This window comes from Mirounga leonina, unplaced genomic scaffold, assembly GCF_011800145.1.
Source record: "Mirounga leonina isolate KUSES-001 unplaced genomic scaffold, KU_Mleo_1.0 Mir_151, whole genome shotgun sequence".
Lineage (NCBI taxonomy): Eukaryota > Metazoa > Chordata > Mammalia > Carnivora > Phocidae > Mirounga > Mirounga leonina.
The window spans coordinates 65,812,060-65,831,526 of NW_023270377.1; the positions used below are offsets into that span (position 1 = coordinate 65,812,060).

At 38.0% G+C, this 19,467-nt stretch overlaps 1 protein-coding gene across 2 annotated transcripts in view; it reads left to right on the plus strand.

Annotated features, from left to right (window-relative positions):
* Positions 1-19,246, plus strand: part of GRB14 (growth factor receptor bound protein 14) — a 115,414-nt gene extending 96,168 nt beyond the window's left edge. For both annotated transcript variants that reach the window (XM_035007878.1, XM_035007879.1), the window contains 8 exons: positions 3,176-3,286; positions 3,479-3,574; positions 9,591-9,671; positions 14,779-14,895; positions 14,986-15,058; positions 15,206-15,293; positions 17,450-17,543; positions 19,013-19,246. In XM_035007878.1, the coding sequence (XP_034863769.1) occupies positions 3,176-3,286; positions 3,479-3,574; positions 9,591-9,671; positions 14,779-14,895; positions 14,986-15,058; positions 15,206-15,293; positions 17,450-17,543; positions 19,013-19,159 (807 nt within the window). In that variant the 3' untranslated portion in view covers positions 19,160-19,246. The remainder of the gene's footprint in view (positions 1-3,175; positions 3,287-3,478; positions 3,575-9,590; positions 9,672-14,778; positions 14,896-14,985; positions 15,059-15,205; positions 15,294-17,449; positions 17,544-19,012) is intronic.
* The last annotated feature ends 221 nt before the right edge of the window (positions 19,247-19,467 follow it).

Below are 19,467 nucleotides of genomic sequence, written 5' to 3' on the forward strand. Positions count from 1 at the left end.
AGAGTGAGATGATCAAGTTGTAAGATTACTGTGGCCATAGGGAGCTTAAAAAAATCAAGTGGGTAGAGGGAGAGAGAGAAAAAAGGCAATGAGGGGAAGGGAGCAAAGGAGGCAGGGAGTGGGGGGACAGAGAGAGAGAGAGAGATTGACTAGAGGCACAGATGCTAGTTAGATGGTCATTTCAGTAATCCAGAGTGGAGGTGATGGGATTTAACCTAGGATGAGCAGTGGAGGGGGAAGAAAGGGATGGAGAGAAGATTAAATGTCAACTGGCCAAGTTTTGTTGACTGATTGATGTGAAAGGAGAGGAAGCATTTTATGTTCCTAGAGAAAGAAATAAGAAATAGGCAATGATTTAATACAGTAAACAGGAATAGGAGATTTGCTATTACATTATCTTAGAAGTAGGATAATGATCTTAGTTGTAGATACTTGTGTTAAGGGTGAAGCATCCAAATGGAAATGCCCAGAATAGTTAATGACGGCGACCAGATATTCTGGTGATAGGGAGCCACAAGGAGTGACAGTTGACTCCTCCAAACTTTCCTCAGCTTTCCCTCATACACAGTTTTCCTTCATTGCTGTTCACATGTGTTCATGTCACATGTGTGTGTCTCCTTGAAGTGTAAGTGATGGAACAGGGCTCTGCTAATTTATTATCACATTCCCTTACAGAAATGTTTTGTTTTTTAAGTATATATCATTTGACTAGTAGTATTCAACTATTTTTTCTTGAACGTTTAAACTAGTTTTCAGATTTTTCTGTCAGGACTAATGTTAGGATAAATAATTACCTATTTCTGTAATTAAGGTTTTAGACTTTCTCTAGTCTAAATTTTAGTGAGATTGCTCTTTTCCCTGTGTTCCTAAGTATAAAATTACATATGAAGGTGTTTTTTAAACAAATACATACATATCTTTTATACTTTTAACATCAGAGAAAAGTGGCTTCTACATCCAGTAATCATGTTGATCCTACTCTTTCCAGTGAACCTTCACTGGAAGATATGATAATGTTTCTTTAATTCCTAAATTCTTATTTCTTCAACACGTTTCTCATTAAAATCAACTGCCCATTATATTTTTACTTCAGCCTTCACCTCCTTTCCCTGCCCACCCATTATACAAAAGACAGCTCCTTATTCCTTCTACTGGATCCACGCTTTTATCCTTGCAATGGTCTTCCCCTTGGCCAGGCAGATTACAAGCATCAAACTTCTATTCTCAGTCCATATCTTAGCTCTTTTCAACATAGTGTCTGACTTAGCTATACTTCAGTACATAATATTCTTCTCTCTAGCCTGTGTCTAATGAGCTCATGTTCCACGGTCTATACATGAAAATGATTTGCAGTTTCCCCTCAAAAAAAAAGAAATACAAGGTATTAGGTAACCTCAAGGATTATGACCTTGATATAAATTATGCATGTTATCTAATGTCTGATACGACATTTCTGCCTGGGAAAGAGACCATTTCCTGTCCTTTTTCTGTGAGAAGGTCTTGATTTATTGTACTTTCTGAAGATGTGGGCTGCATGGGAGTTAGTTAACCACTGCTACAAGCCTTGGAGATGTGGCTCTGACTTTTATTTACAGAGAAACGTCTAAGTACGCCTTTCTCCCACTCTCCCCTTGTATACACACATGCATGCATAGCCTTTGCTGAACATGCCAGCCCAGGCTTTTAGTCTTACAGTATCATAAGCCTTGCTCTGTCTGCGCTAATGGAGCAAAAATCAGTCAAGAGATGAGATTCATCATGCCTTCTAGAGTTTCTCAAGCTGCCTTTTTTTCTTACATCCAGAGGACTCAGCTACATTGACTTCTACAGTGTCAGTGGACAGGGCTGGTTTTATCTTTTCTTCATAGGAATCAGACATTTTTACTAGCAAATCAGTTTCTATCAAAAAATAGTTTTAAAGGCCATGACAGTAAGAGTACCTTTCTCCTTCCTCTTCCCTTGTTCCAAGGGCCCTAGGCTGGGTCTCTTTCAACAGTTTTCTTTTCTGCCTTATTCTCCCATGGAGATGGGAACTGTAGTCATTCATTAGATCAAAATGCCTAAGAACAGTGACACACAGAGGACAGTGACATACACAGAAACTCTCGCTCTTCCGATCATCAGGGATGGAATAGCCCGCTGGTAAATGACTGAAATTTTTTTGGATTTGGATTTGAATGGGTTGCTCAAATTGCTGAATGTTCTGGGTTTTCTGTCTTTTCGGTTTTGTCTTGTTTTAGAGCACTGCTTCTCAATTTTCAGTGCTATGAATCACCTGGGATCTTGTTAAAATGCAGATTTTGATTCAGTAGGTCTGTGGTGGGGCCACAGATTTTTGCATTTCTAATAAGCTCCCAGGTGATGTCTGTGCTCCTGGTCGGGGACCACACTACTACTAGCAAGGTTCTAAAGAACAAATGCATTTTGGTCGGTTTTGATTATACAACCAACCCCAGAATTAAGCACTTCTCCAAGTTATTAACCTATCACAGAATAATATGACCCAGTGATTTCCCATGGCCAGCTTTAAATCTCATGGATCTCCCAGAGAAGAAACAGCTGTTCATGATTCCCCTTTACCTTGAAAACCAGACACATTCCACTGCCAGGTAATTTCCCGGAACTCATCTGTACAGGCCTCCTTGTTTTCGTACGGAAGGTAGTGATGCCGCCTATTTCATTGCCGGCTGTGGTGTCCCAGGCGGTGCCCACATGTGAGGGGGGCCTTTGCTAAACAGAGCAGGAGTCCTCGTCTCTTTCTTCTTTTTCTTCTCTGACTGCTGTGGAAGCTCAAACCACCCTTCTTGTCTTTGCTGAACTACCATTATTTGAAACCTGGACCAGGAAAACATTTTCAAAAGCCATTCTTTGCTGCCTTCTCTCCCTGAGATTCCTGAAACGGTGGTTAAAGAGAAAAATTTTAAAATAGGAAGATAAAAATTTTTGCATATATTGGCAGTTAAATGATAAACAAACCACTTTTCAAATAATATTGTATCAAGCTCCTGGTTCTTGACGGATATAGTAACTTCATTTTTCTTCCCTTTTTGTTTCTGTGCCATTGTTCGGAATAATTTTTTGCCAAGGTAGAAATTGTGTAATAGAATAGAAATACAAAAGAGATTGTGCAAAAGAATGGATTCATTTCAACACTCACATCTGTATCTTTTTAAAGGAACCCCGGCATTTGCAGTTTTTCAGCGAATTTGGCAATAGTGATATTTATGTGTCCCTGGCAGGCAAAAAAAAACACGGAGCACCGACTAACTATGGATTCTGCTTTAAGGTACAGGCTTAATATTTTGATAGATGAATAAAGCAAGCCTCAGCCTTTTAGGTAAGCTTGGGTTTCTTTTAATTTCTTTTAAAAAAGAGACAGCTTTCTCTTATATATAGGAGAATTTTAGTGGCTTTTATTTCAACAGGTGTTACCTTCAAGATATGCATTAACGATAAACAATGTGCTGTGGCCTTCTAGCCTAACAAAGCGGGAGGGCCCCGAGACCTGAAAATGCTCTGTGCAGAAGAAGAGCAGAGTAGGACGTGCTGGGTGACCGCGATTAGATTGCTTAAGGTAATCTCACTGCAGGCGTGAATTTCTATTAATGCTGTGAGTGCCATCAAAGTTTGAAAATGTCTGTATTTCAAAATGCGAAGACTCACTATAAGTCCATGTATCCAAATGTATGTATTTTTTTTTTAATCTGAAAGATAAACATTAGTAGAGTGGAGTAGCCTAAATGCATTTATCTTGTGCATGTAGAGTAAGTATTCCATTTTTAGAAATGCTCTGAATTTTATTTTTTTCAAGAGTTATTACATATATAGCTAGTATAACTCATTAAAACTTCTATACCTGACTCAGTCTACATTTTTAAGATATTGCCATCAATCCAACATGACGTGTATTTTAAAATGTGCGCACCTAGCTATGCTTAGTGCAGTTGTTTTACATTTCGTTTAAGTGTCGTATAAATTGCTTTCTAGTTTACTTCAAATTATTATGCAAATTTTACTTTAATATACTATTAAAACATCAACCTTTGTGTTAAGTAGAAATTACAACTTAAGTAAGCATAGTTTACTGGGGAGCATGTTGAAAGGAGTAAGAATGTTCTAAAAGTTATGTGGGGAAGAAAGACATAGAATGATTTCTTCTAGAATGTACAGAAAACACATTTAATTTCAAAACTTGTGTGTTAGTAAATTTAACACAACTTCATAATTATAAAAATTATCAACCATTTCCCTTTGAAGAAGTGCAGAATAATCAGAATCAGAATTATTAGTTGTCATACCAGGTTGGGAAGATTGTTTTAGTTTTTATTATTTTAATTTATTTAATTGAGGTGAAATTCACATAACATAAAATAATGGAATTAACTATTTTAATCAGCTGTGCTAATATGATGAGCATATTATTAGCTGTGTTCATTTTAACTATGTGAACAATACGGTGCCATTTAGTTCATTCAGAATGTCGTGCACCCACCCCCTCTAGCTAGCTTTTAGCTCCAAAACATTTTTATCACCTCAAAAGAAAACTGCATACCCATTAAGCAGTTACTTCCAGCCCCTGGCAACCATCCATATCTGTGTCTGTCTGTATAGGATGTCCCTATTTCGACACTTCATAGAAATGGAATCCTACAATAGCTGACGTTTTGTGTCTCACTTCTTTTATAAAGCATAGTGTTTTGTGGTTCATCCACCTTATAGCATATATTATTACTTGGTTCCTTTTTTATGGCTGAATAATATTCCATTGTGTGTGTGTGTGTGTGTGTGTGTATATACATACATATGTACATACATACATACAAACTGTTAGACTGTTTATTTATCCATTAATGGACATTTGGGTTGTTTGCATCTTTTGACTATTATGAGTAGTACTGCTATGAACATATGTGTTCATGTATTTATTTGGATACCTGTTTTCAATTTGGAGGGTATATACCTAGGAGTAGAATTGCTGGTCATATGGTAATTCTGTTTAACCTTTTGAAGAATTGCCAAAATGTTTTCCACGGTGGCTAAACTGTTTAATGTTCCCACCTGCAATGTATGAGAATTCCAATTTCTCCATATCCTTACTAACACTTGTTATTTTCCTTTTTTAAAAAAATAATTATCCCAGTGGATGTGAAGTGGTATCAGCAGAAAAATTTTTAGATGGCTTAAAGGAAGCTTTTGGATTAACTCTGAAATTTGCTTCCTTTTGCTGTTATAGCAGATAGCCATTGTAGTTAGCTTTTTACAACAGGTTTGTTTTTCAAATAGTCTGCTGTTAAATGACTGTCATGATTTTGGTTTCAACAAATCTTAGAAGTCTTGATTCTTTGAAACCCCCATGGTAAGTAATTGCTTCTATGTTGCTCTCATTGTCATAAAATGTAAAAAAAGAAAAAAGAAAAGCACTTTAGAGAGTGTAGGGAACCAACCAGTCAAGGAAGTAATAACTAGTTAACTCAGGATGTGCTTTGGAATCACCTGAGGAGTATTCTGAAGTTCTGTGTCCCCAGCCCCATCCTTGGGGATCCCGATTTAGTGAGTGAACTCCAGGTGTTTGTCTGACTAAGAACCAGTGACCTCATTCAGTCCTCTTCTTTTGCAGATGAAGAGGCTGACATGTTTTGGAATACTTAAACCCGACATAGTTATAGTCAGAAAATACCTTGAGGTCTCTGGTTTTCTCTTTCCTTCCATCAGAACTCTGGAAATCAGGCTAGGCTAGTAAAGGAGATGCTTTCCAACCTGGTTAGTCAAGGCTTCCTCCCTTCTGGTTTGATCTCAAGGTCAGACACCCAACTCCAAAGCAGGTGGTAAGAACACTTCCTTTAATGCCACTGATTTTACTAGGATACCATTATTTTTTGTATAAGTAGAAAGAAAAGAAATATGCCAATAAAATTATGATATGATACTTTCATATCCCTTGTGATTTTTATTTTCATTTAGTTACTTTAGATTTATTTAGGTCTATAGGTGTAGATTTTCATCATTTATCAATTTTGTGTACACACACATACACACACACATATATGAAATAAATTATGAGAGGCATCTCTGAAACTTCTTCATGTTCTAAGTCTAGCTTTCCCGAATCATTTTTATCTCAGATCCATGGCTACCCATATTTCATACAGACTATCTCACTCTGTGCTGTCCAGAGCTTCAAGGAGGCCGAACTTAGACAGGTGCGCTGCCATGGTCTCTGGAATTGTCTTTCTAGCCCTTCTGCAAGGTTCGATGCAAATGATTTCTTGATCTCACCAAACATTTCAGGCAGTGACAAGTCACTTGGTCCACAGTGAATATAAGATGCTATAGTTAAGGCAAATTTTTATGAATGTTAAATTTGAAAAGAAGCATGTGTCCAAGAATTAGTGAAATATACTAAAAGCTTTTTTTTTGATCCTTCCATATCCAGAATGCTGTTCCTGGAAGATTGTCCCCTTCTCACTTTTTTCTTTTTTCATTTGATCTTTTTGAAGCTCTTTCAAGGCACAAATGTCCATCCAACTCAAAGATGGTCTGTTGTATTGGTTTCAATGGCTTCTGTAACAAATGACTACCACTTTAGTGACCTAAAACAACAGAAATTTATTATCCTACACTGTTGTCATTCAGAAAGTCTGAAATGGGACTTATTGGCCTAAATGCAGGGTGTCCAAGGACCTGCAGTCCCTTCCGGGGACTCTGGGGAAGAATCCATTTCTCATGCCCTTTCCAGACTTTACAGGCTGCCTAGATTCCTTGGCTCATGGTCTCTTTCTCTACCCTCAAAACCAGCAATGTCGAGCTAAGACCTTTTCATGCTGCGACTTCCTTCTCTTCTCTGCCTCCCCCTTCCACTTACTAAGGGCCCTTGTGATTATATTGGATCCACCTAGATAATCACCTAATTTCAATATCAGCTGATTAGCACCCTTAATTGTATCTGCCACATTAATTCCTCTATGCCAGGTAACCTAACATATTCCCAGGCTCCAGGAATTAGGATGTGGACATCTCTGGGGGCCATTATTCTACCTACCCCATCCATTTTCCCTGTGTGTGTGTATTTTTTTTTTCCTTTTTTAATTGTGGTAAATCTTTTCCAGGTAAGGCAGAGAGGGAGGCAGGCATCAAGGAGAACCTTTACCCTGGAGGCAATGATAAGCCACCAAACACTTTCAAATGGGAAAGTGATATGATCTGCTTTACCCTTTAAAATATCCAGATTCAGGAAGCCAGGGCTTGCTAGCACAGACACATTTGAAGGACTCTAATCAGGGAGTCAGGTGGTTTCCCCTGGCAGCTTGTCGTCAGCCGGGCACCTGCTTCATCACGCTGGCTGGTGCACTGGACTCACATGGTGTTAGGGGTATCTTTGGATTTTCGACTCTGGTTGTCTATTGTATTTCCAGTTTATCACTGTGCTTAGTGGGAGGTGCAGGGACAGACGAGTCTGTTATGTTGACTGGACTGAAAGGGCCCCGGATTTTCTTCACACGCTATTTCCTAGATCCTGCCTCCTCCAAGAATTTGGCCTCTTGTTTTATTTTTAGTTCCTTTTCTTGTTCATACACACATGTGAACTGTTCATGTAGTAGCAGAGGAAGATCCTCCTGTCCTCTTTGGAGAAATAACAGTTATATGTAGATTCATAGAAAATCTGAGAATTGCTCATGTACAGTGTCCTGGTTACGTGTTGTCTTCTTCCCCTCCCTTCAAGTGGAACTCTGCTAGCTTCTTCTGTAATTTGGTCCCTTGTCTGCCCCTCTGTAGGACGGGGCCATTTTAAGGTGATTCATGCCCTACCCCTCCACCAGAGTTAAATGCCCCCTAAAGACCACCAACAGCACAGAAGCAACTACCTAACACTACAGGTATCAAGGACCATATTTAGGAAGGAAACAGGCTTAACAGTAGGTAGCTGGCTTTTCACTGCAGATAAATAAAAGGCGACCAAACAGCATGCATGTACCTTGTGAAAGAATTGGTTAGAGGTTATTGTATAGTCTCCAAAATGAACTTGACTAGGAATTAAACTCCTCTCTCTTCTTTTGATAGTTATGGTAGGTTTAGGGTTGATTTAAAGTAAATTTCATTAGGTCCCATTAATGTCAATCAAACTGTAAATTAAAAAATAATTTTTATAAGTTGGGAAATAATTGGATAAAGAAGTCAATAGAGAGAATTTTAAATGAATGTGGGTTTTTGTAGTCATGTTAAAAGCAAAATCTTGGAAACAGTGACTCTCCACGCCACCCTCTGATTTTTCTGCCTAATTACCAAATAGATCCACTTTGCTGGAATTGCTTTTAAGGAAATAGTCTTCAGGAGAGAAACAGCTCTGTTGGAATGTTTAAACGGAATTCATCCTAAGGGTGAGGTTGGATTCCATGGTGTCTCCTCAATCTCTTTTATATAGGACCTACTTCCAAGTTCATTGTGGCTCTGTGAAATAGAATTGTTGAGGGTAGCCAGAAAAAAAGAAAAGAAATGTAAAGGCCTCTCTGTCCCATTGTGGTTTTGCTTTGTATTCTTTTTCTTTTGTTTTTTTGTTTTTTAAACAAAGTGGATTAAATCTGAGGGGAGTACCTTATAGCTTCAGATGGTGAGCCCTCCAAAATAAGTTTGGTCATGGCAGTTAGCATTCTTAATTTTCTCAAACCTAGTAATCCACATACAGTCCAGACCCACTTTCCAATAGTAGCCTGGCAGCTGAGTCTTGCGATGCTGCTTCCTGAAAATAAAGATGCTGCATTTTTTTTCTACTGCAGTTTACATTGTATTTTGTGACCCTTTGTGTGAGATCCCTGCCATTTTGATTTCCCTGAATTTAAAGCCAAAAATTAAACAATGCGCTAAGAGTAGTGTTAGTAGAGGATACTGCAGTGGCAAGAATCTTTAACGTAGGGCCAAGTTTATGGATTTGCCGAAGAGATGATATAATTCGTCCATCAGTCATTGAAGAGTTATGGTGAATTTTACTCTGTTTTGCTTAAGATGCGTGTATGGTTTTCAGACTCCTTGTTCCCTAAAGCCTGACGTCCTTCGCAAGTGAGCTCTCTTTTCACTAGGTGATATACCATTCCTAGCGGTTTTGGTGCTAAGAATATTGAGTAGGAATGTCAGTTACAGATCTTTATACTGGCAAGCTGGACCTTAAGTGTGGTTTCAAGTAAAAAACTCTTTTTATTTTATTTATTTAAGATTTTATTTATTTATTTGTCAGAGAGAGCGCCCAAGCAGGGAGGGTGGCAGGCAGAGGGAAAAGCAGGCTCCCCGCCGAGCAGGGAGCCCGATGCGGGGCTCCATCCCAGGACCCCTGGATCATGACCTGAGCCGAAGGTAGACGCTCGACCGACTGAGCCACCCAGGGGCCCCCCAAAAACGGTCTTTTTAAATGTATCATTGTAAGGCAGTAAAAAGCTTACCTTTCAAAATTATGGTTGCCTTACCAATTTGTTTTAAGGAAAGCTTAAAATTTTTGTTTCTTATATTATGATATGTAACCAATTCGAGTATTGAGTTTTTTCCCCCGAGTTACCTGTGTAGTGAAAGTGATGGGAGTGTGTTTTTATTTATTTGTTCTGCAGTATGGCATGCAGCTGTACCAGAATTACATGCATCCCTATCAAGGTAGAAGTGGCTGCAGTTCTCAGAGTGTCTCACCCATGGTAAGGACCATATTTATTAATCTCTGTATTTTATATTTACATTATATCAATTTGCAATAATATTGTATTATAAATGTACATTGCAGTACATTTACGTACTTTCCTTCTGGTCAACTAAAGTAAGTCTTTGACACCATCCTAACATAATGCTACTGAATTATTTATTCTTGGATTTCACAGGATTGCAGCCTATGTGATCGAGTCACAGCAGTAGAGTATCATGAAGTATTCGCTTAAAATAGATAATGTCATATGTTAAAGAAAATCTGTAAATATTTGAAAGTGTTATGTGAATCATTCTGTGTCATTACAACATTTGAGGATTAAATTTTAATATAATTTTTAGAATGTTTTCCTTGGGATTGTAGATGTTTCCTTAATTATTGATTTTGGTTGTGGGTTTATTTTAATATTGATTCTGGAATTGTCATAGCCTAGTATAAACCAAAGCCAGTGGTTTGGAATTCTAAAAGCTGCACTATACACAGGTGAGCTCTTTTGCATCCTGGGCTTCTAACAATAAAATTTTTTAAGGTCTAGGTCCTTGAAAAGCAAACTGCTCTTCAGGAAACCCAAAAACCGCAAGCCAAAATATAGCTTGTGCATTACATTAAATCTAACACCACTTCTCAGATTTATACTAACTGCAACTTGAACGTTTATTTGCAGATACACACAGATGTATCTTTTCCCTTCTTTAGAATTTAATTTTAATTTATTGTGCATTAACACAAGAAATTTATTTCTGCACTTAAAAGTTTATGTTCGGCTATTTTTGCTCTTGCTCTCTAATACTGAGTATATTAGGAATTTGGGTGTATGTGCCTGTGTTACAAATCAGCTAACACGCAGCATTTCCACTTAGGTTAAAAATATGCTCCTCATGGCTGTGACCAAGGAAGGCGCATTTCCCCACATGTAATGTAGCAGATGAAATGCTCAGTTCTAGGAATGAGGCATGAAATAATGTTGATTACAAAGTCTGATAGACTAATAGGGAAAAAAGAACACCAATTCTGGAGTTACGTTGCTTTAGGTTATGGAAGAGTAACTTTTCATCTTTGTATCATATTACTTTTAAGCCCTAAAATAAGAAACTAAAGACTGGAATGAATTTTTATAAAAGCAATGGCTTTAGGTGAGTATTTGTATAATTTGTCAGCTTACCTTTATCTTTCAGTCCACATGTATATAAAGAATAATGGATTTTATTATCTTAATCCTTTTCTAAATCCTTCTAAATTTCTTTTAGAGTCTAAAGTTATTAGGATGAGCATGTTAATAGCAGCCATACGTTTGGAGGCAGTTGCCTAGTGTCCTCTTAATCATAGGGAAAAGATGTCATAAACAAAGTACTGTATAGTCTCATTGCTGTCGTTAGCATATAAGCTTGGTATTAGTCTTGCCACTTTCCACTGAAAGTGGCCCTATTGTTGATCACTATGTACATGGCAGTTTGGTTAGTGTGACTTTGCTTGTTCAGCACCATGGATAGGGAAAGACGCTTCTTGAGTGAATCTGGTTGGCAATTTAGGGATTTTGTAGGGGGCCTGTGTAGTAGGACCTGGCTGTCCTGTATGGCAGTTGTCAAGATCAAACAGAATGGCTCTGGAGAATTATATCGCCACTCTTCTTAACTTACATGAAGGAAACTGAGATATTTGGGGAGGTATTTATGTTTACTTTGATGTCTATACAGAGTCCCACCTTTCTCGGTTATCACAGAAGAACCAGTGACCTATATAATGGATGCCAGTGTTCCTCACCTGAGTCGGCTGGTTTTCTTCCAGACACTGTCTCCAGTGAGAATCCTAGAAAACTCAGTATACTTCAGTTATATATTTTTAAAGGAACAATATTCTTAATTTCTCCAGGGATACATTTTGAGAAGGGAAATAAGAAAAAGACATGTCTTCCACCACTATATACAGCACATCATGGCCACCCCTATCTGCCTTTGAAATGAGAATCATCAGCAGATATTTCAGGAAGCCAAATATGTGGTCCTTTTCAGCACAAAGGAGCATGTGTTAGTATGGCCTTTATTGGAGAGAGGGGATGGGGAAAACTAGTCTACTCAAGTCCTTATTACTCCTCACTCTTGACCCTGAGCTAGACGTTGAAAACTGCACTTTCTTCCTTGTACCTCCCCCTCTGTGGTACATAAAAGAACCTGGAAAGAGTCTATCTGTCACTGCTTTTACCATAAGCTGCCCATGTGACCTTGGTTTAGTCACTGGTATCCTGCAGTGTGAAACAAGGGGGACAGTTGCATAAGTTCGGGGATCGATTACATCTCTTATGTCTCTGACACCATATGAAGCAGAGAGAATGATATCAGGAACTCCTGTGCCCTCTTGCTAAGGACCGTGCTGCAGGTTTATCTACATCTTTCAAATGGGGTGACAGAGAGTGTTGGCTGCTCGTCGCCACCAACCTACACTACCTGAAAAACATTTCGTGTCCAAAGCTCGCTAGGAGTGACTGGATCTGATCTCAGAGTGTGGCCTGGAGAATCCAGGGTGCACCCAGGCCCCTTCTTTCTTGAAAAAAGAGGGATGTCATTAAAATCATGGACCCTTTTCCAGGGCTTGCCCTGTTCATTCCACCAGAAGAAAGAGCTAGAAAAAGGGACCAATATTTGAGAAATACACTGATTCTGAATGTTATCAACATTGCTTTCTTATGTGAAAGAAATTGAGCTGAAAATGACCTTTTGAGTTCAAGTCAGATTCCACTTCACTTCTATTTCTTTGTCCACCAAAGGTAAACTATTAATTTTTCATCCACCACCTGCTATTCAGTAGGAGCCATTTGCTATATTCCTGTGTTTTCCCTGGTGTAGTTAATGTAGCAAATGAAAATATTTATTTGTATTGTAGACTCCCTACTAATGTCAAGTAATTATGGAACATGGGACCTCGTTTTACGTTCTATCCTGTTGTGTAGTAGGCAAACAAAAACAACCAGTTATGTTAATTTTTCTTTCCTAACAGTATTTTTATGTTATCAGGACCTTGTGATTACGATGCCCATCTTGGCATGTGAAGTAGAGATCTTATAAGGACAAAGCTATCATTATGATTGAGATTAGTTACTCTGTGGTTTGGACAGGTGAAGGCTTTTCATTAGTGTCCACAAAGCAGCAGTGTTTCTGACTAGTCTCCAGCCCCGCACAGAAGATCACGTGGGGAGAAGGGCAAACGAAGGTGTGACAGTAGATAGAGATTACAAGGACAGCATCTTTCTGGAAAGAGCAGCTGTCTGTTACAAAGGCTCCTGTAACAAATGAAAGATTGCCTGCCGGATCTCTGGAAATACAGATGAACCCTAATAAGACTGTGGGCCACTACAGCAGGGTTTAAAGAGGAGATAGCAAATGCTAATGACATAGGATGTATGATGCAGTGATAAGTGAGCCCCCCAATTTTTTTGCGTGGACGAGGTGTTCTTTTAAGCATACATTTGACTAGTCTTTTAGACTAAGCTAGGAAGGTCTGAATCCATGTGGAGAGATATGAAATGGTCTTAAGCCACGAATCTCCAGAGGCACACCAGCTCTTCCTTTACCATTAGAACTCCATTCTTGGTTTCGCTCCTCTATTAATGAGTGGGGAGTAAGTGTTAAACATCGTCCATTGCTGGTTTTGAATGTTTTTTTCCTTTGGGGGAGTGTTACTTCTTTTTTTTTTTTTTTAAAGATTTTTTATTTATTGAGAGAGAATGAGAGAGAGCACATGAGAGGGGGGAGGGTCAGAGGGAGAAGCAGACTCCCTGTTGAGCAGGGAGCCTGATGTGGGACTCGATCCCGGGACTTCAGGATCATGACCTGAGCCGAAGGCAGTCGCTTAACCAACTGAGGCACCCAGGCGCCCGGGGAGTGTTACTTCTTACGAACTGACTGAGACTCTTGACTGGAGATTTGATAATTGTCTTTTTTTTTTTTTTTTAGGATGCATGACTGGGAATGGCACTCTTTTAAAAAGGTGGTTGCAAAGTAGAGCCCTAAACAATCAAAAAGTAAAACTGAAGTCCAGGTTTGGACATATTCCCCTTCAGAGAATATGAAGACAAAAAGTAATGCCAAAGGAAGACTGTATTATTTGTTTAAATTAGGTTTGCTTGGCAATGTCTTCCTTCTATATCAGTTCTTTTTTTTGTCGGTCAGATTTATTTTTGCAGCTCTCAGTTTTCCATGTGCATCCTCACCAGATGAAAATATATTCATATAAGTAAATCATAGAAATTTTAATATTATGGAATTAGTAGAGTCATTATTTCACTAAATTTTCTTTTCTTCTTTTAAAGATGTATTTATTTATTTGAGAGAGAGAGGATGCTTGCACGTGTGCATGGGCATGAGCTGGGGGAGGGGGGAGAATCCTCAGGCAGACTCCCCACTGAGTGTGGAGCCCATCATGGGGCCCCATCCCAGGACCCTGAGATCATGACCTGAGCCAAAATCAAGAGTCAGAGCTCAATGGACTGAGCCAGCCAGGCACCGCTAAATTTTATTTTCTAAGTAAGATGAACATTGATGTGATACAGTTTTAAAATACGTATTGTAGTTTGTTCCATTATAAAATATGAGTACTCTTTCTTTCTCAAGAAGTGATGTAAGTCAATCTAAGTTACAGCTTTTGTCTATTTTGAATCTTATAAAAGAGCTGCTTTGTCAGTAGATAGGGTTGACATTTAAATGATAATGGGTGAATCTCAAATCATAATAGAGATTAGTTCAGAAGTGGTGGGTCTTTTAGCCACAGGAAGAGTTACTCCTTTCTAAATTGATGTTTTCCCATTTTACCAGAGAATATGAAGAGATAGGGTTCTTTTAAGAGAAAGACATGCTAACTCTGAAAGCTTTTAATCTCTTTACTCAACCACTTAAATCAGTGACCTTAACAAATAATTGTGTAACTTATTTAACCAAAATATTTCATAGCACCCTTTTTATCTTAAATATGCACTTGTGACTTTTTAAATTTCCTGCCAGCCACCTTTGGAATCACATTCTAGAGTGGAAATGTATTGCCAGCAAAACATTAAGAGAGAACATTCAGAGATATTTTCATGGTAAAAAACATGTGTGTTTTTTTCCCCCCAGAGAAGTATATCAGAGAATTCTCTCGTAGCAATGGACTTCTCAGGACAGAAAAGCAGAGTTATAGAAAATCCCACGGAAGCTCTTTCAGTCGCTGTTGAAGAAGGACTCGCTTGGAGGGTACAAATAGCTTCACATTCTTCACAGTATTTATGATTTGAGTTTGTCTCACCCCAAAAGTTGAAATTTGTTTCCCCTTTCTTTGCACAGAAAAAAGGATGTTTACGCCTGGCCACCCACGGTAGCCCAACTGCCTCTTCCCAGAGCTCGGCCACAAACATGGGTATGTTTGCGCCTATTCACGGGGACTGCATGTCTGGATGGATGGGCACTTGGGTGAGGTGACTGGGTAGCTCTGGTAGAAAGTATATGTGATTAAATTGGGAGGATTTCAAACAAAGCTCTGTATTCCTCCATTTTATTTCTTCAGCCATCCACCGGTCCCAGCCATGGTTTCACCACAAAATTTCTAGAGATGAAGCTCAGCGATTGATTATTCAGCAAGGACTTGTGGATGGGTAAGTTTGATTTTGAATGGTCGGGATTTTGATTTCTCTTAGAATTGGTATTTACTTAATACACATAGTTTTTACTTCAGCCTATCGTAAAACAGAAGTGACTTTGTTCTAGAGGTTACCATCATATCCTAGCCATATCTATATAATGCCTGTTACATCGTGTGTGCTTAGCACTGGTGCATAAACGAACAGATAACTGAATAGGATGCTCTGCTGTTAACTAATGATTACTAATATTACCCATTCTGTGCCTACTAGTATCTCAGTTAACACTGAACTTGTTTTGAGGTGTCAACAACATATGATTCCAGAGTAAGGTTTGTGTCATGACATAATCTTACATGTTCTATATAGTTTTAAGTTTGATGCAGAGTGTATTCAGTTAAAACACTCTTTCTTTTATATTTTGACTGGTTGTTTTATTTTTTTTCTCTCTGTTTACGTTCCTATTTTCTCTAAATTTTCACAGCTTAAAATAGTGTAAATCTATGAAAAGAGTACTTCTCGAGTGTTTCTCATGTCATCTTTTAGTGGGGTACCACGGGAGATACAAGAGAAATGTGAATTGTATTACAAAATATTTACAATCTGAAGAGTTTTCTTTTTCTCAAATGACTCGGTAGTTCAAATACTTCCTGGAATACTGGCTAAATTCCCTTTTCAAATGCACTGCAAATCAAGGAGGTTGTATTGAGGTTTGGATGAGAAATAAAACCAGCATCAATTTAAACAAGTGGTGATGGGGTCTTTTATCTTCAAGGGTTGGCTTAAGATGATGACAAGATTTCAAGGTGATTTAATACTGACATTTGGATAAAAATGCATCTTCACATGGACGATTATTAATAGCAAGTCAGCATTTCACTAGACTCTAAATAAGAGATTTTAATATACTTCTCTATGTGGAGCACAGTCTCTTTAGATGTAAATTTCAACAATCAGCAGAATTACAATCTGATGAGACCAAGAAGAGAAATAAATCATGAAGAATCATTAAAATGTTTTAGAGGATTATAATTTCCCTATTTTCAGAGCCTAGTTTTTATAAGTTGAATGAAATAATTGCAAAAAGAAGGATAATATCTTTATTTTTAAAAATTTTTAATAAAAAATTGGGGTGGGGCTTGGTGCAGAATCCTTTGGAAAGATGCGATGATGCCAGGCAGTCCACTAGATGGTAGTGGTGATCCGCTTGGGAATGGAGAAAGAATTACAGCTTGCTTTATGAGTGAACCTCCCTTTTGTCCCATCTCCCAGTGATGTAATGTAGGAATCTCACACAGTACAAATGAAATGGATAATCTCATCCGACATCTGTGATGGCTCAAATTCCATGCCCAGGCACAGTGAGATTAGTATTGGAGTCACCAGAGGGGATTGTTTGCACAATCTGTTTGCCAACAATTAACACGAAGCTGGTTTTGCACTGTATTGCCAGTAAACGAGAATCCATGCCTGGCAGCGTTTTTCTCTTAGGCCATTAGGCCATGTCTTAGATTTTGCAAGCCTGACATTATAGAGGCTTTTCTGCTGCATTCTTCAAGATTAAAATATATGTTGTTTGGGTGTTTCTTTTACTTAAAGCATTGTACTCAAACATTTAATAGATGATTCCGGATTGATTTTTTAGAATATATTCATTTCTCACTTTCCGATGTATATGTAACATAGGAACCCGAGTCGGAAAATAAAGGGAGATCAGTGTTGAAGAGGGGTTTAAAATGATTTCGTTCTAAATAATTTTCTCTTTTCAGGGACTAACATAACCCAGAAGTTAAAGTAATAATATGCTAATGCCCCATTCTCTGCACACACGTGTTACATGTGAATACCCAATTCTCCAATGGTAAAAGAACATAACACTAATTATTGATGTCAGCACAGCACTATATTGCTTATTGTGAGTGAACAATCTGACAAACAGGTTGTGTATTTATCCTATTAAAGTGAAATTAGCATTGATGACAGTTTTCTAGTATAAGATTATGTTATACCATATTGTTTACCATGTTGGATAATCCCATCATTGAATACACAGTAAAGGAAAACTCTTGGCTACATTTATAAATATATCTCCTGGATTTGTTACATGCTATATTTTTATGAAATACATAAGTAAATATAGAAACATATTGAAATTCCTTCTCTCTCTTTAGAGTTTTCTTGGTACGGGATAGTCAGAGTAACCCCAAAACTTTCGTACTGTCAATGAGTCATGGACAAAAAATAAAGCATTTTCAAATTATACCAGTAAGTAATTTGTAATTTCACATTCGTATATTAGAGATGATCTTAATGCATAAGCTTTTGGAAACTTTGGTTTTCTTTGGATCTTTTATTAAATATAACTGGGGAGCTTGTGCTTTGACTAGACTTAAGTTTGGCAGAAATGGTTTTATGAGCCTGAATTAATATAAGAAATACAGGAATTGTAAAAATTAAATTTCCCTTTTTCCATGAAATATGATTTACCAATATTGTATAGACCCCATGCCACCTATTGTTAAAAGGCCACTAAAGATTCTTTCTGAATTCTACTGGAGGTTCTTTAAAAACCATTATTTTCAAACCCTTCCTCCTTTCTTATCTCAAACATGTTTTTTTGTTTTCTTTTTTTTAAAGATTTTATTTATTTGACAGAGAGAGATACAGCGAGAGAGGGAACACAAGCAGAGGGAGTGGGAGAGGGAGAAGCAGGCTTCCCGCCGAGGAGGGAGCCCGATGCGGGGCTCGATCCCAGGACCCTGGGACCATGACCTGAGCCGAAGGCAGACGCTTAACGACTGAGCCACCCAGGCGCCCTGTTTTTTTGTTTTCTTAGTTTTGTTTTTAATCATTATGGATAGATACCCAGGTGCTGCAGAACCGGAAAACATTTAAACTATTCTGAGCACTTTTCAAAAATTTCTGTAATTCTGTTTCTGGGTGGCACAACTTGGCTTTGGGATTTTTGTTGCTTCTGCTGATGCTCTGTGTGTGTGTGTGTGTGCACGTGTGTATGCATGTGATCTGTGTATCAGAACCAGGTAGTGTGGCATAGAGATTCCGTCTACTTTCAGGGAAGTTTTACATAAGATTGCTACCTTGCTAGTGTTTCCTTTTGAATGGCCTCTTTTTGGAATTATCCAAAGCCCATATGAAGTATCTTACCAACTCCACTGAGTATGTAAATAATGTCCCTGGATGAGTATGAGTTGTTTAATGTCACAAGACCTCACTGCCAGAAAAAAAAAAAGAAGAAGAAGCTGTCATCCCCTTAACATGTTTGATTGCTTCAGAATCAATTTACGGGTAGAAGTTATGTGAATATTTGTTTCTAATATACTAATTGAGGCTGTTAAATAGACAACTTTCAGATACGGAAATTAATTTCTGTGGGACCATTAAAATCTTTTGTTTACTTTTACACTGAATAGTGCAGATTTCTCACTGTTGATTCACAATAGTCATATTATTCTAACTACAGAACGTTGGGAGAATTTGAGGTATAGAAAGTAGAGCCCCCTGTGGATCCTAGGGTCAACTGATATTTCTTCTGTATACAAGTGAAGTTACAGAAAAAAAGTGAACACATCATAAGGTTTTTTTTTTTTTTTTTCACTATCTTTAGTTTCATCCACTTGTCCATTTTAGTGTATGAAGACACGGTATGTGATAGAGAATGATTGTCCTTGTGGGTTTTTGTCCTTCTTACCAGTTTGTTGTTTTCCTTCCAATAGGTGGAAGACGATGGTGAACTGTTCCACACCCTGGATGATGGCCACACGAGATTTACAGATCTAATCCAGCTGGTGGAGTTCTATCAACTCAATAAGGGCGTTCTTCCTTGCAAGTTGAAACATTATTGTGCTAGGATTGCTCTTTAGCCAAACCAGAAGTGACTTATTAAACTGTTGAAGAAAAAGGACTCACTACCAAAAAAAAAAAAAGAAAGAAAGAAAAGAAAAGAAAAAGAAAGACCATAAACAAGGGAGAAAACGTTGCCATGGTGAAAAGAATCTATTTCACCTACAAGTTACAAAAAATAGCTTGTGCATTGCAGATAAGCAAAGATTTGGATTGACATTACATTCATCATCTAAAATTCATTAGTTAAAATTAAACCTCAGAAAAAATGATTTGGTGTGTTCTTGTGTGATTTTACATAACTATAGTATTTTCGTTAAATATGCAT